The sequence below is a fragment of the Carettochelys insculpta genome, chromosome 6 (assembly GCF_033958435.1).
Source record: "Carettochelys insculpta isolate YL-2023 chromosome 6, ASM3395843v1, whole genome shotgun sequence".
Classification (NCBI taxonomy): Eukaryota; Metazoa; Chordata; order Testudines; family Carettochelyidae; genus Carettochelys; species Carettochelys insculpta.
Window position 1 is genome coordinate 46,908,918 of NC_134142.1, and position 14,621 is coordinate 46,923,538.

At 40.1% G+C, this 14,621-nt stretch overlaps 1 protein-coding gene across 9 annotated transcripts in view; it reads left to right on the forward strand.

The window, feature by feature from the left end:
- RALGAPA1 (Ral GTPase activating protein catalytic subunit alpha 1) overlaps positions 1–14,621 on the forward strand; it is a 211,800-nt gene that overhangs the window by 132,850 nt on the left and 64,329 nt on the right. For all 9 annotated transcript variants that reach the window (XR_012645924.1, XM_074996838.1, XM_074996842.1 and 6 more), the window contains 3 exons: positions 2,261–2,392; positions 3,207–3,390; positions 11,557–12,418. Coding sequence is in view for 8 of the 9 variants with exons in the window: in XM_074996838.1 (XP_074852939.1) it covers positions 2,261–2,392; positions 3,207–3,390; positions 11,557–12,418 (1,178 nt within the window). In the remaining variant the exon portion in view is untranslated. The remainder of the gene's footprint in view (positions 1–2,260; positions 2,393–3,206; positions 3,391–11,556; positions 12,419–14,621) is intronic.

Genomic DNA, 14,621 nt, shown 5'->3' on the forward strand with positions numbered 1-14,621 from the left:
TTCTTTAGAAGGGGTAGCACACAATTTTTCCTGAATTTTCAGAAGATTGCTTTTTTTCAAAATGATTGCAATTACCTGTTCTGAGTGGGCCTGAGGCCACAGGGTACCCTTAACAAAGATGGCCTTTGCTTTCATTCAACAGCTCCTCAGTGCTCCTTTCTGCCTCCTGACAATATTGTGGGTTACCATTTCATAAGAGCAGTTTGGGTCCACTTCCACTGGGAGCGAAGGAAGGCAATGGCTGTTTTTGAAGAGGGCATCTCAATTCACAGCAGTATATGACTGACTGTGTTTTCTCTTGTTCTTGCTCATCCATCCCTGGCAAAAAGTAGAGCAGTTAAGGACTTACTTTACTATCTGTCCATGTCATAAACTCTATCAGTCCTTCCAGTAGTAACAGATTGTAAAGTTGCTCTGCTCCACCACACCTATGCCTTCCTCTTTTTGGCACCTCACACCCAAAACACACATGAAATAACATCTCCCTCCCCTTAATATTAATAATAAAACTTTCATGCTGGAACTGGGCAGCAACTAGCATAGTGCACAGTAGAACTCCGCCTCCACCAAATTTGCCCTGATAAGTGGTTCCTCTATTTAAGATTTTTTTTTCTCAAGCTATGACCTGTCATCTAAATCTGGGTCGAAAATTTCTATAATCCCTTAATTGTCATATGTTCATTGCATTATGTCACTGTGGGGCACAGTTAGGGTTATTGCTGTGAAATGAGTGTTATGTGTATGTGTTATAAAATATAGTTTCAGAAATCCCTGTGGGGGTTTCTTTGTTGTCACATTGATAGAATTTTTTTACACATTTAAAGTATTTTGAAGGATTTTGTTTGTTTATTTGAACTCAGTTGTTTAATTCATTTCACTTTGACCACTTAGGGTTTTTTAAACTATAAGTAAGTTTAATTGTGTTTTGAGAGAGCCTGCCGTGACCCTCTGGGCTGCTAATGTCTGATACATGTTCGAAACTTTTCGGTATTTGTTGCATAATGGACTGTGAAAGTAACCATAAGAGGAAGATGGATGTATCATAGAATCAAATAGTTGTTGATCCAGAAGAGTTTTTGGATATACTTTAGCGAATATATGCTGCTGTATAGTGTCAGATTATAAAGGAAGAATAACATTATTTATGAAGTAGTAAAGGCAATTAAGATAACTGTTTCATGGTTTTTTATTCTCTTTATAGTAAGGCTTAAGTGTACACTATTCACACTATTCCACCAGCCTCATTTACATGTTGTTGATCTGTCACTTTAAAAGAACTGTTTTCAATGAAAATTTGCAAGATCATGGAAATATACATCTTTTCACTGACCTATCACAAAGATGGTATTAATGAAAATTACTCGTATTGAGTCTCTGGACAGAATATAAAATAGGATCTCAGAAACTAGAAATTTCACCTACAACATGAATTTTGGCTTAGACCAGGGCAAGTCCAACCTGCCAAGACTCTGAAACCAGCCCACACAAGCTTCAGAGGGAGCCCCGTGCAGGGAGTAGGGCCACACCAATCAAAGCAGCTGGCTGCTCCCTCCATAAGCCCCTGTGCCTTGCGGGTAGAGGAAGGTGTGTGGGATGCCCCGACCCCGAGAACAATCTCTCAGCTGCCGGCCAATGGGAATGGAGAGATGGTGTTGGGGGCTAGGGCAGCGCACAAACCCTTTCCCTCCCTCCTTTGTGACAGTGCACAGCGCAAAGAGGGTCATGGAGTAAGAAGTCAGCCACTTTGAGTGAATTAGGGCTTGTCTAGCTGGGAGCCTTCCTGAGGGGCCTGCTAGGTAAAAGTCTCCGAGACAGAGCCTGCGCCTGGCATTCTACCAGCTCCTGCACCCCAGATCCCTGCCCCAGGTACCCCCAAATCCTCTATACCTCCACTCTTCCAGACTCTGAACCCTTCTACACCCCTCCTGCAGGCCAGAATCCTTTTCCTATACAAGCTCCTGGGCCCCACACTCAAATCCCCTGTTCCAGGTCATAGCCCTATCCTTTAGCCAAACTCCATCTCAGATCCCACACCCTCACCTGCACCCCAGTCCACTACCCAAAGCTCCTTTCCACACCCCCATCAAAAATGTTTGTCCACACCTAAGTAATTTTAATCTAGTGGTATCGCTTAAGGTTGATTACCTCTATGGTTAAATTAGGAAGGGAGACTAAAGCAGGAAAACAAAATATGGTAGAAAGTACAAAGTAGGTGGTTCTTATTTTAAGTGAATTGTAACTAAAAATACTGTTGTTGCAGTTGGTGGTTTCTTTACTTCTGTGTTTATTGGACTGGATAATGGTCTTGCCTTTAAAGACCTTACTGCAACCTCTTCACACCGCAGGAGCTGAAAATAAGACTGAACAATCTGTACTTAACTGTATATATAAGGTACTTGTGTTTTACATTGGGTTTTTTCATTTTGTTTTATTGGTTTGTGATTTTTTTGTTTTTTTTTTAATTAAAACTTGTAAAGCTGGAGGTGATATAATTTATGGGGAGTGAAGACAGAACATTCTGTACATCTGACACAAATTCTTTAATTGTAATAATGTCTTTTTCTGCCTCTGTACTTAGCCTTAGTCTTGGGATGTATCCTAAACATTGTGATTCTTGATCTAAAGAAGTTTAATAATTCATATAGTGCTATAAATGTTATGTGAATACAAGAGAAGGGCCATGCCAAACAAACAGAATACTATCCTAAAGGGTTTGCAGTTCAGAAGCAATGGTAAAAGTCAACCCTACAAAAAACAATGTATGTAGACTGGACTGTATCACTTACTAATTGAATTATTTTAATGTTTGTTTTATGTGCTTATTGCAAACATATGAACAATGCCTTTTAGTACCAAAAGCCTTTAGACTTTACCCCCCAAAAATTTTTACACTTGAAATGTAGATACATAAAGAATAGGAAATTCGGGAGTAGAGGTCGCTTAATGGTTTATTGTGCATTATATATTTATTATATTTTAAATTGTATACCCTTATTAAACAGGCTATTGTTTTTACTAATTTTCCTTTAATATAGTGCTCTTAGATATAAGTTCAGATGCACGAAAGTACAATGCCTAAAACTACCCCACAGTTTTTTACCTGTTGAATAGATTTCATTGTTTGGTGGTAGTTCTCTGTTTTTAGCAAGCTGATCAGAAAAGAGGTAAAGTTAGTAATCTGTCTTGAAATCCTGGTGGTGTTTTAGGTTCTTCATGGATGTGTTTATGGAGCACAGTGTTTCAGCAACCCAAAATATTTTCCTTTAAGCCTTTCTGATTTGGCATCTGTGGACTATGATCCTTTTATGCTCTTAGAAAGCCTGAAAGAGCCAGAACCACTACATTCCCCTGACTCAGAGCGATCGTCTAAGCTCCAGCCAGTTACAGAAGGTATGTCAAATTATGTGAATGAACTATTATTTAAAAGAGACTAGGCAGTCTCTTGTTTCTAATACTGAAGCATGTACCTAAATCTTGATTTTTAAAATCTTTTTCATATCATTTTAGACAGAATGTAGTGTTTGTCAATATAGAATGAAATGGTGTAATTTTGAATAATTACAACTCAGTTAATTCTGCACAGTAGAAATCAGTCTAATGGATCTTTGTGCTCATGTATTAAATTTGTCAAATAGTGCAATGCAATGTGTAAATGATTTTTCTCTTCATTTTGTTTTAGGTAAATGAATGCACTTCAGTTTTAATTTTGTTTCCATTATCTTCCTAATGTAATTTTATAATATCATTAAACTGACTGGCGTAATTTGGAAAGACTGTTGAAAGTTTTCTGTGTTTAAAAACTGATCATTAAAACCCATCATAATTCATTCAGTGCCTATTTTATCCATTTGTAAAGAATCAAGGAGTGAATTACTAGAATACAGGTTTATATTGTCTACTTCAAATCTTATCAGAGCCAGGAATTGAGAATATTCTGAAATAAAGACGGCAGATGTAAAAATAAGATTTAAAGTAGTGACACGCTGCTTATAAAATTTATCTATCAAATGGCCTCAATGGAAAGAAAATTGAAAAAGATGAGTTTAATATTGATACCAAATACTCTGTGTAGTGCTATTCTCCCTCCATATTAAGTTGTTCCCTTTAGGCTTCCTTAAAGGTATTAAGAGCCAGATAAATGCAGAGCCTTTTTGTAGCAGCTGTGTGCTAACAGCAGGTGATTTTGTGGTCTGTAGTGACTACGTGCTGTTTTTTTATGTGGGGAAAATGGCTAATCATTATGCCCTTGTCTAAGGCATGCTTCATCACCCTCAAGTACTTTTTTGGCCAAAGAATTCTAAACATAGAGCTGTCCCCTAATAAGCTCAGTATTGGATTGAACAAGTCTGATTTGAGAACTATTGGCAGGAGGAGCTGTAATTATTAAATTTACTGAAGAATGAAGCAAGGTACTGTATTTGGCTTTTTGTCAAATGGCAGTGGTCTTATTAGCAAAAAGTAATCATCTGTTGGGTCAGAATGAAAGCAGCTTTGAAGGATTCATTCTGTCCTAATTACAGTTTCACCTATACGTATTATGTAAAGCTAATATTTAAAGCATTTGCCAGAATTAACTTCCACTGCATATTCTATTACAGTATAGTGAATTGCAGCAGCTTTTTATGCCTTACATCTTTTGTATGCTATAATAATCTGTAATTATGGGTTTGCAGCAAACGCTGTGTGGCTTGTTTAATCTGGCAATCAGAAAAGACAGCCCTGAATAGATATTTTTAAATGAATGCCAGTTGCACAAAGCCTTAGCATCGATTTCTTCATTTTGCATTTCCTCACATGATTAGTTCTTTTATGATTTCTTGTTAGATTTCTAAATAAAGATAATTTCTTATGTTCCGTATATCTCCTTAAATGCAGTATGATAACCTTATATGTTTTCTTTACGTTTCAAGTCTTTATAAATCTGATTAGGTTAGAGTTACCAGATTTAATTAACAAAATATAACACAAATTTAACTGGTGCTTTGGCACTTCCTGTCTGTGCCACCAGCCAGAGAACATTATCGAGCACTATTTTACCCATTCCACAGTATATTCTCTTGATTGCTTTGTAGTGGCAGACAATTTTCCTTTTTAGATTTTTGGCTTTAAAATGAACTGAAGATGTCCTCAACTTTTTCTTCTCAGCTCTTTTTTTTTATAATTAATAAAATAATAGAACTTTTTTTCCCTCTTAAGGTTTTGCCACCATCAGTTGAAGGTGACCAGTGAGTCTTTTCTGGGCATGAGAGGAGAGGAAGCACTTGAATCACTTCTGACAGGCTTCAATTAGACCAGCACAACTTGTGCTTAGTATATCTATGGAAAGGATAGTGCCTTAGACTGTGGACAGCTAGCTTGTGTTATGTGCTCTGGAGGTTCAAAGGGAGCAGGAGAGACAGTTAGTCATTATTTTCCCATTCAGCTGCACCATTGCAAATAGTGATAAGCCACACGGCCATCTGCTGATCCAAGATTTATCAAAGTATCATAAAGAGGACAAAGAATTTTCCATTCCATGCTTTGTCCAAGATCCTGCAGCCTCTGTTAGATCTATCAATCTTGTCTTGATGAAAGACCATCAGTTTTCCCATAAAAGAAGGAATCTCAGAGGGTGGAAATAATAGCCAGGGTAATCTCCTGCCAGCAGTCTACCAAGTGATCATGAGCAAGTAAGATTATAATCACTGAATAAAATTTTGGGTATTATTGAGACATAAGTGTGTACAACAAAAAAGGTATCCCCTTGGCATGCTATGCCCTTAAATGTGGCATTTTAAGTTATCACTGTGACATAGCCATTAGTAGTTGTTGTATGCTAAGAAAGTTCTTATGGTTACATAATTTGTTTCATGGGTTTTGCTCTTTAAAGGTCCTAACTTATTTAACAGTAGACAGATGCTAAAGAAATAAACGAAGGAAATAGTGTCATGGCATCCAACCAGTTAAACGTTCTTTGGCTCATTCATGATACTCATGATAGCATCAACAGGCATCCATTCATCATCAGTAGAGGTCAGACTTCTTTAACAACATAACATCCAGTGATCTCAAAATAGTTTAGTATCTGTTACTTCCTACAGAAGCCTTGTATGGTTTGGAGATATTATTCCCACTTTACAGATGAGACACAGATTTCTGGCTCAGTCCAGCCCCATTTTGAAATGAAGGGTATAATTCAGACAGGAAGGATGTGATAGAGCTGGGAATAGCACTTTTAAATCTCAATCCAGTGCTTTACCCACTGCACTATCACTCCGCAGACCATTGTGCCATGTCCTTCTCCTTATTGCTATAAGAAACCTCTTCTTGTGAGTTTGAGGTAGGAAGTTGCCCCCCTTCTGGAAATGGGAGCAGCAGAACACGTACTGTTCCTTCATATTAACAAGAGCTGTTTACTTTCAGTGTTTTCTCCTTCTAAAGAAAGCTGGAGTCCTTTCTGCACCATTAAACTAGATTCAAAGATTCAACCTGTTTCTCAGTAGGATGAGCTTTTGAGTGGTGACTTCAGAAGTGAAAACAGTGCCCCATCCACAATGCAGTTAATCCCTCCTGTACTGCTTCATTTTTGTGGGCAACATGTAACTGGTTTAGTTCTTGATTTGGCACTTCGCTTCCTGCAAATCACGTCCAGTTTTTTCTGCCAGAAATAATGGTATAAAATTTGGATTTTGTGTTCACAGTTTTTGTCAAGTTCTCTCACAATCACTGTAGTACTGATGCAATTCCACTGATACTAAAAATATGGAGGGTGGCCAGAATCAAGCTGGGTACCCTAAGAATTGGGTCTGGAGCCAGTTTTGTTCAACATCTTTATTAATGACCTGGATGAGGAGAGGGACTGCCTCCTCAGCAAACTAGGAAGAGCCTTTGATTGACTGGAGGTCAGACCTTGTTAAATTGGGGGATTGGTCCAAAAGAAATCTGATGAGGTTCAACAAGGACAATTGCAGAGTCCTGCACTTAGGACAGAGGAATCCCAAGCAGTCTCAGCAGCAGTTCTGCAGAAAAGGGCTTGGTTTACAGTGGATGAGAAGCTGGATATGAGCCAACAGCAAAGAAGGCTAATGGCATACTGGGGTACATTTGTCGGAGCATTGCCAGCAGATTTAGGGAAGTGATTAATCCCTTTTGTTTGGCAGTGATGAGGCCACATCTAGAGTATTGTGTCCAGTTTTGGGGGCCCCATTACAGAAAGGATGTGGATCCACTGGAGAGAGTCCAGCACAGGATGCCAGAAATGATTAGGGGGCTGGGAGCACATACTTATGAGGAGAGGCTGTGGGATTTTTGTCTTATTTGGTCTACAGAAGAGATGAGTGAGGGGGAATTTGATAGCAGCCTTCAACTACCTTATGGGGGTTTCCAAAAACGAAGAAGAGAGGCTGTTCTCGTTGGTGACAGATGACAGAACAAGGAGCAATGGTCTCCAGCTGTGGTGGGGAAGCTATAGGTTAGATATTAGGAAAACCTATTTCACTAGGAGAGTGGCAATGCTCTGGAATGGGTTACCTAAGCTGGTGATAGAATTTCCTTCCTTGGAGGATGATTTAGTTGGGACTGGTCCTGCTTTCCACAAGGAAGTGGATTCAGTGACCTCCTGAGATCTCTTCCAGCCCTATAATTTTGTGAAACCAGAAAAGCAGAACTTTGGTCTCAGCAGTTAAAAGCAAGAGAGGAGAAAGGCTCGGAAGTATTAGATCATAGTCTGAGCAAGAGCCACCAATCTTGTGCCCATAAAAAAAAATCCAGTCATTCATGTTCAAGAAAGGAAATTCAAACTGGAACATGTGCGGAGAAGAACTACTATCACGATATGGGAAAATGAAGAAAGCTCATCTTACAAGAGGAGACTAAAAGAACTTAGCTTGTTTGGCCTAGCAAAAGAGAAGCTGAGCAGGAATATTTGAAGACATTACAAGTGCAGACACCAGGGAGAAAAAAGTACTTTTAAAGCTAAAGGAAAATGTTGGCACAGGAATAAATGGGCATAAACTGACCATGAATGCTTTTAGACTAGACATTAGGAGAAGATGTCTAACCATCAGAAGAGTTTTTTAAGATGGAGCTTCAGAAAGTTTTGATGGAATTGCATGATGAAGATGCCTGTGATAGTAGGGGACTGGATTTGATGATTCAGGAGGTCCTTCCTGATTGTGTCCAATGATCCTGTGTAGATCCATGAAGTGGGAAGAATGAAGAAAAGAAAACCAGATTAGATTGGTTTAAATCAAGGGAAAGAATAACTCTACAAGAGAGAAGGAACAGGAATATTCATTAAGTGATTTCCCTCAATTAATCAGGGTTAATCACTTATCAGACTAGATCAGTTATTACATACTTATAGTAAAGATGGTCTGACGGAAACTAACTACAAATTTTACATGTGCCAGAGCACCATATGCCAGGCACATTGTTGTAAGATATATGCTAAATAGCCATTTGAAGTGTACTAGTCTGCTGCATGCTTTTGTGTGAATTGTTTTGGGGCTTTTTGTAGAACAGTTCTTAAAATACAATTCTGCTACGTTTAAAATGAACTCTCAGTCCACCCCACTTTTCGTCTTCAGGGTAGTCTTTCTTTTCTGTGAAGAGGAAGCTAATGGGTTTCCATTAAGGAGCATTTTTGAGAGGCAGTGGGCTTAAGAAAATAACATAAAGTACACTTGGATTCTGTTCTTGGTTCTGCAGCTGAACTGCTGCATGGCTTCTCCTCTCTGTGATATCCTGGTCACCATTTGTCTATCTTGTCTATTTCAACTGCAAGCTCTTCATGTCATGAGTAACCCTCTCTATTGCATATTGATGCACAAGTGTGTACAGTGTTTAGTGCATTGCAACCTTGGCCTCCTTTGAGACCTTTAGCAATACCATAAAGAAATTACTAATAATTCACAGAGCAGCAGTCGCTCTCTGATCTCTTATCAAGCTTTCATTTCTTTTTAAAGCATTCAGCAGAACTGTCTTCACTATATAGTGTCATGAAGAGGCAACGATGAATTCACTCTTCATAGATGCATCAACTAAAACGTGTCTCCAGTGTTAAATTCCAACAGCTTGGAAGTCTAAAGTTGCTGTGCTCCTGAGAACCCAAAAGTAGTTGTATATTATATGTTTGTACTACCCCAGTTGCATGCTAGTTGCTTAGAGTAAATATCTATAGCAAACGTAATACGTTAGCAAAGCTCCCTGTACTGGTTAGTAAAATCTAGACACGTACAAACTTGCTTGCGAGCTCTTGCTACTTTTCAGTAGAGGGCACTCTAACTTAATTTCCTTAACGTTCTTGCATGCTTATGTATCCTGGGCATTGAATTCAACTTAACTGATTTGTTTTTAAAGAGCCTCAGTTTTCAGCCTTGAGAGAGACCTGGGCGGGGGGCAGAATATTTTTTTCTTGTTCTCTTGTATACATAGTCAAATCCACTAGTGTGTAATAAAACTCTACAATTTCAGTTATTTTCACCTCATCTATTGAACACTAAATAGGAGCTTTCACTTTGCCTATTTTTGGCATGCAGTAAAATTTGTTAAATACTCTGACTAGTTAACACCTGGAAAATGCTGTTTAGCTATTCCAATTTCACATTTTGCTTTTGTGAAGACTTGTGTAAATTGCCCAGATTTTCAAACAATGCTTGGATGTTTTAAACATTGCTGAATTTATGCTTTCTAATGCACTCATAAGATCGATATCTATCAGTAATTACTGTCAACAGGGCAAAATGCACACCATACTTTGTGAAATGTGGGTATTAAATAATTTTCACAGAAAATCATAACAGGCTACATATTTTACCCTTATTTTGCCAAAGCATTCAAGAAACCTTGTGCCTTAAGCTGTTTTATTTTATTATTAAGCAATATTTATTGCTTTTCATAAAAATTATTGTGACTTGTATACAGTTTGAACCTCTCTAGTCCAGCACTCTCTCGTTTGACAACATCTGTAATCCAGCATGATTTTAGTTAACTGGGTGGCCACTTAACTTGAGTGTGGCCAAGTTTCTCATGACCCCATAAAGTTTGTTTGCAGCCACCAGTCCTGGCTCTCAGTGTTCTGTGCCATTATTTAGCTGTAATTTACCCCTAAATGTCTTCTAAGAGCCCAGTAAACTGTGGAAGTGTTGGTAATGCTGCTAGATAATATTGACCTCCCATGGTCTGGTTAATTCCCTCATTCAGCATCATTCAAGTCCCTAGTGTGCCAGACTAGGGAGGTTCAACCAGTACTATAAAAGGAAATGGTTCTGTGTACTCCAGGTTATACAGTAAAATGGACATTGTGTTACATTTTTTAAAAATTTGCATGGAAAGAGGGTGATAGTCATCCAGTAGGCAGTCCAATACTAAAAATCCAGAGAAACCCACACTTCTTAATAATATTTTACAATCATGTAGTAGACTACCTAATTCCAGAAAATGGGGCCTCAAGGGAGTCCAGTTGTGACTTACATATTCAGGAATACCCAGCTCCTCTATTGCAAACTAGGACTGAAATAATCTCTGCTGTGGCATATTCCTTCCATTCTCTGTGCTCTTCATATTTTGCTCCCAATATACCATTAGGAAGGGGCTAGGAATACCATGAAGAGCTCCCCTATGCAGGAACAATTCTCTGCCAGCTACCTCCAGCAGATTTAAAGGCACTTTATATTGTATGAGTGTCACAAAGTGCAACTTTATGGACCAGAGAATCTAGCCTAGCGTGTGACTTAAAAAAATCATAGGCAGGTTTTGCATGTTATAAAAAATTATTAAACCTTTGTTACAAATTAATATAATTTTCATAAACATGGAACATCTTTGGCAAAAAAATAAAACAGAAATCCCATTTTTCTCCAGTACCTTTAGCCAGATGAATCTTAGAATTGGTAAGATTAACTCACCTCTTTCCCTGACTCATTTTTCCCTGAAATTTTGCATAGGTATATATTTTTTTCAATTTCAATGTGAGATTTTTATTTTCTGGTTTGCTACTATTAGAGATTGCTGTATATAAATAGTCTGGACTTTGATCAATGTTTTCAAATGAACCACTGTCATTCTTAATTTAACCTGCAGCTGTATACTCCTGTGGGCAATTAGGATGATTAGATTTTTTTGCTCACACTTATTGCTGTGTTTTGCCTCATCAGAGTACGATTGTGCCAAACTATAAAAATCTGTTGCAGTTTTGGAAGTTGGTTTGCTTATCATACAATAGTTTCTATTTCATCAGCAGCTAAAGATCTATTTTCATTAGGTTTAAGAATCTCCGTTAGGGACATGGATCCATGCGCCATGTAAAAGCCTTTGTGAGAAAATGGATTGAGCTCTAAAATTATGCAATGTTAATTGTTTTTGTAACTGTGTGATTATTTTTCTTTTTCCTTCACATTTAGAGCTAAAGACCCTGGAAATCAATATTTTCCTGGGTGGTCTTAGGTGTGGTGTAGTGTCATAAAGCTGCTTATTTGTTTAAAGAGCTAGGTAATAAAAATACAAAATAAATATTTCAGTCTCCGTGTTGCTTTCCCAAATGTTTATTTTAAACCCATTGTTTCTTTTATCTTACAGTGAAACCTCACATGCAACAAGGCTTAATTTCTGTTGCTGCTCGTACTGTGATAACACATTTGGTGAACCACTTAGGCCACTATCCGATGAGTGGAGGTCCAGCTATGCTAACTAGTCAAGTTTGTGAGAACAATGACAATCCTTACAGTGAAAGTCCTGAGCTCTCTCCAGAGCTCTTTGAGAGCCCAAATCTTCAGTTCTTTGTGTTAAACAACACTACTTTAGTCTCTTGTATACAAATACAAGCAGAAGAAAATATGCCTGGAGGAGGGTTGTCTGCTGGACTTGCATCTGCTAATGCAAATGTCAGAATTATAGTGCGTGATCTTTCTGGTAAATATTCATGGGATTCTGCCATTTTGTATGGGCCATCCTCTCTATGTGGATTATCAGAACATACTTCTTTGGCACTTGCTGTATCTCAACAAGAGAAACCAGAAGATGCCACGTCATCTGAGCATGTAGAAGATGTAACTGTAAGGGATGGAATTGCACTTCAGGTAAAAAAGAAATTTAGAGAAACTGTGCCAACTTGGGATACAATTAGGGATGAAGAAGATGCGCTTGATGAGCTGTTACAGTATTTAGGTGTCACTAGTCCTGAGTGCTTACAGAGAACTGGAGTCTCACTTAACATACCTGCTCCTCAGCCTATCTGCATCTCAGAGAAACAGGAAAATGATGTCATCAATGCAATACTTAAACAACACACAGAAGAGAGAGAATTTGTTGAAAAACACTTTAGTGACTTAAATATGAAGGCTGTGGAACAGGATGAGCCAACTCCACAAAAGCCCCAATCAGCATTTTACTATTGCAGATTACTTCTCAGTATATTGGGAATGAATTCGTGGGATAAAAGGTAAAAACAATCTGTGTTCTTTAACACAAGTTACTATTTTGTTAAAAAGTACAGTGTTTGGTAACAAGCATGTAACTCTCCCTTCATCATTTTATTTATTCTCTTAACTTTAGGCCAGTTTTTCCCAATTTTACTTATCCACAGAACCCTTTTAAACTGGAAAGAATTTTATGGAACCCCATTCCCGGGCTCTACTGGTCTCAGACCCCAAACTCAACCCCTTCTCCAGGCTTTACCCTCCTCAGCCCCCAAATCCACCCACCCATCCCCAAGCTTTACCCCCGCATTCCACAAACCCACCCACCCTCATTCCCAGGATTAACCTGCCTCAGCCGCAAACTGGCCTCGGGACGAACCCGTCTGTGGCGCTGTCTGAGGAACACATGCACCCAGCGTAAGGAAGGCTGGTGTGGAAGTGTTCCACTGGCAGGGCTGAGCCGAGCCACGCCCACCAGCGGGATCTGGCCACTCATGTAGCGGGGCAAGGGAGAGGCTCTCTGTGGCTCCCTGCCCTGCCACCACTGAAATAATGGAACTAAATTGAGTTGGTTTAACGGCCGGCTCCCTGCCAGCTCTTAAACCAATTACATTTAGTTCTACTGTTTCAGCGGTGGCAGGGCATGGAGCTGCAAAGGAGTCAGCTATTACAATGGCATTTTCGAATGGAACCCTTATTTCACTTTGCAGAACCTCAGGGTTCCCCAAAAGAACATTTGGGAAACGCTGCTTTAGTCAGTGAACTGGTTTGGCCAAGCATGCCTTTGGCCAAGTACCTACAGAGTTTTTGAAATGGGAGAGTGGGTATCAATAAGGGAGAAGACGATTGTTTTGTTCCTCTCACTCTACAGTGTGCAGATACTGGGGAGAGGAAGAAGGAGCCTGCTTATCTTATTACTCCCTCAGACTTGTGCAACTAGGGGGATTGAAGGTAGATGACATTCTTCCAAGCCCAGTGCAGGCATACTATTGAAAGGAGGATACCTTCTCTCCTTACTCGGTTCTCCTCATCAGCTCCATTAAGAAGTCTTGGATGGGTGGGAAAAGACACTGTTGCGCTCTGCCCCTCCCAACACACACACAAAAACCAGCTTCCCCTCTTCTGCAGTGGTATGAGGAAAACCAAGCACCTTTCTCTACCAGCCACAAACTCTGAAATAGCAGCAAGTTTGTTGTTGCTCTGTTGCAGTTAAACATCCTGTTCCCTTGCCTGAGAACAGGGTATGCATGTGTCCTCTCCCTAGAAAAGTGCATAAATGCATATCAGAAAAATAACTTTTTTCCCTCCAATTTCAATGTGGGTAAACTTATACGTTGCAAATAATAACAGAAGGGTTAAAAATCAGTAAGAAAAATAATAGTGCGGTTGTGTGAATGAAACATTTTAATCACAAAGAACTTTGGTAGCAACCATGTTGTAACTATTTGTAAGCGAGTCTTCAGTTGGCCAAAATAGCCTGTTTGCCACTGGGTGTTGCTCTTTTCCTCATTTCAGTGTATTTTATGGCAGCAGTTCCCAACCTTTTTGAGATGGGGACCCATTTTGACAATTCGGGAAGACTTTGCGACCCAAGGCAATTCAAAATGGGGGGGAAAAGGGGTTCTCCCCTGGGAAATATGCACCCCCTCATCCCATAGCTTAAAGACCCTCTCAGCCCCAAAATGCTCCTCTGCCCCTGGCTGAAACCCATCTCAGCAAGGGTTGACAGATTTTTGGAAAACTTATGTGGGACAGGCAGTCCCATGTGCAGGATCTCCAGCCAGAGCTGCCTGGTCCTGAATAAGATTTCCAAAAACTGGGCTGGGGGGCAGGGAGCCTGGGAGCCAGCTGGGATGCAAAGGCCTGAGCGGCAGTGCCAGCCATGGGATCCCCAGCCAGGGGGTCCTGCAGCCCCACAGCTGGGAGCCAGCTGGGGCGCAGAGCCTCAGCCAAGGTGGAGGTGGGGAGACCCCGTAGCCCTGCAGCTGGCAGCCAGCTGGGGTGTGGAGCCCTGGCGGACTCTCAGGCTCCCTCTGCCACTCCATCCCTAGGCTTCAATCCCACTCTGCCCCCTGACCTACCTCACACACATCCCATGTGCTGCTTCTCTTGCCCCCCGCTGCTCCTTTGCTGGCCTGCTGCCACCTCCTTCCCTGGCTGGCTCCCCCAGCCCTCCTGCTCCCTTCCCCCACCTGCAGGACAGGCAGTTCCTTACCCTACTGTGCT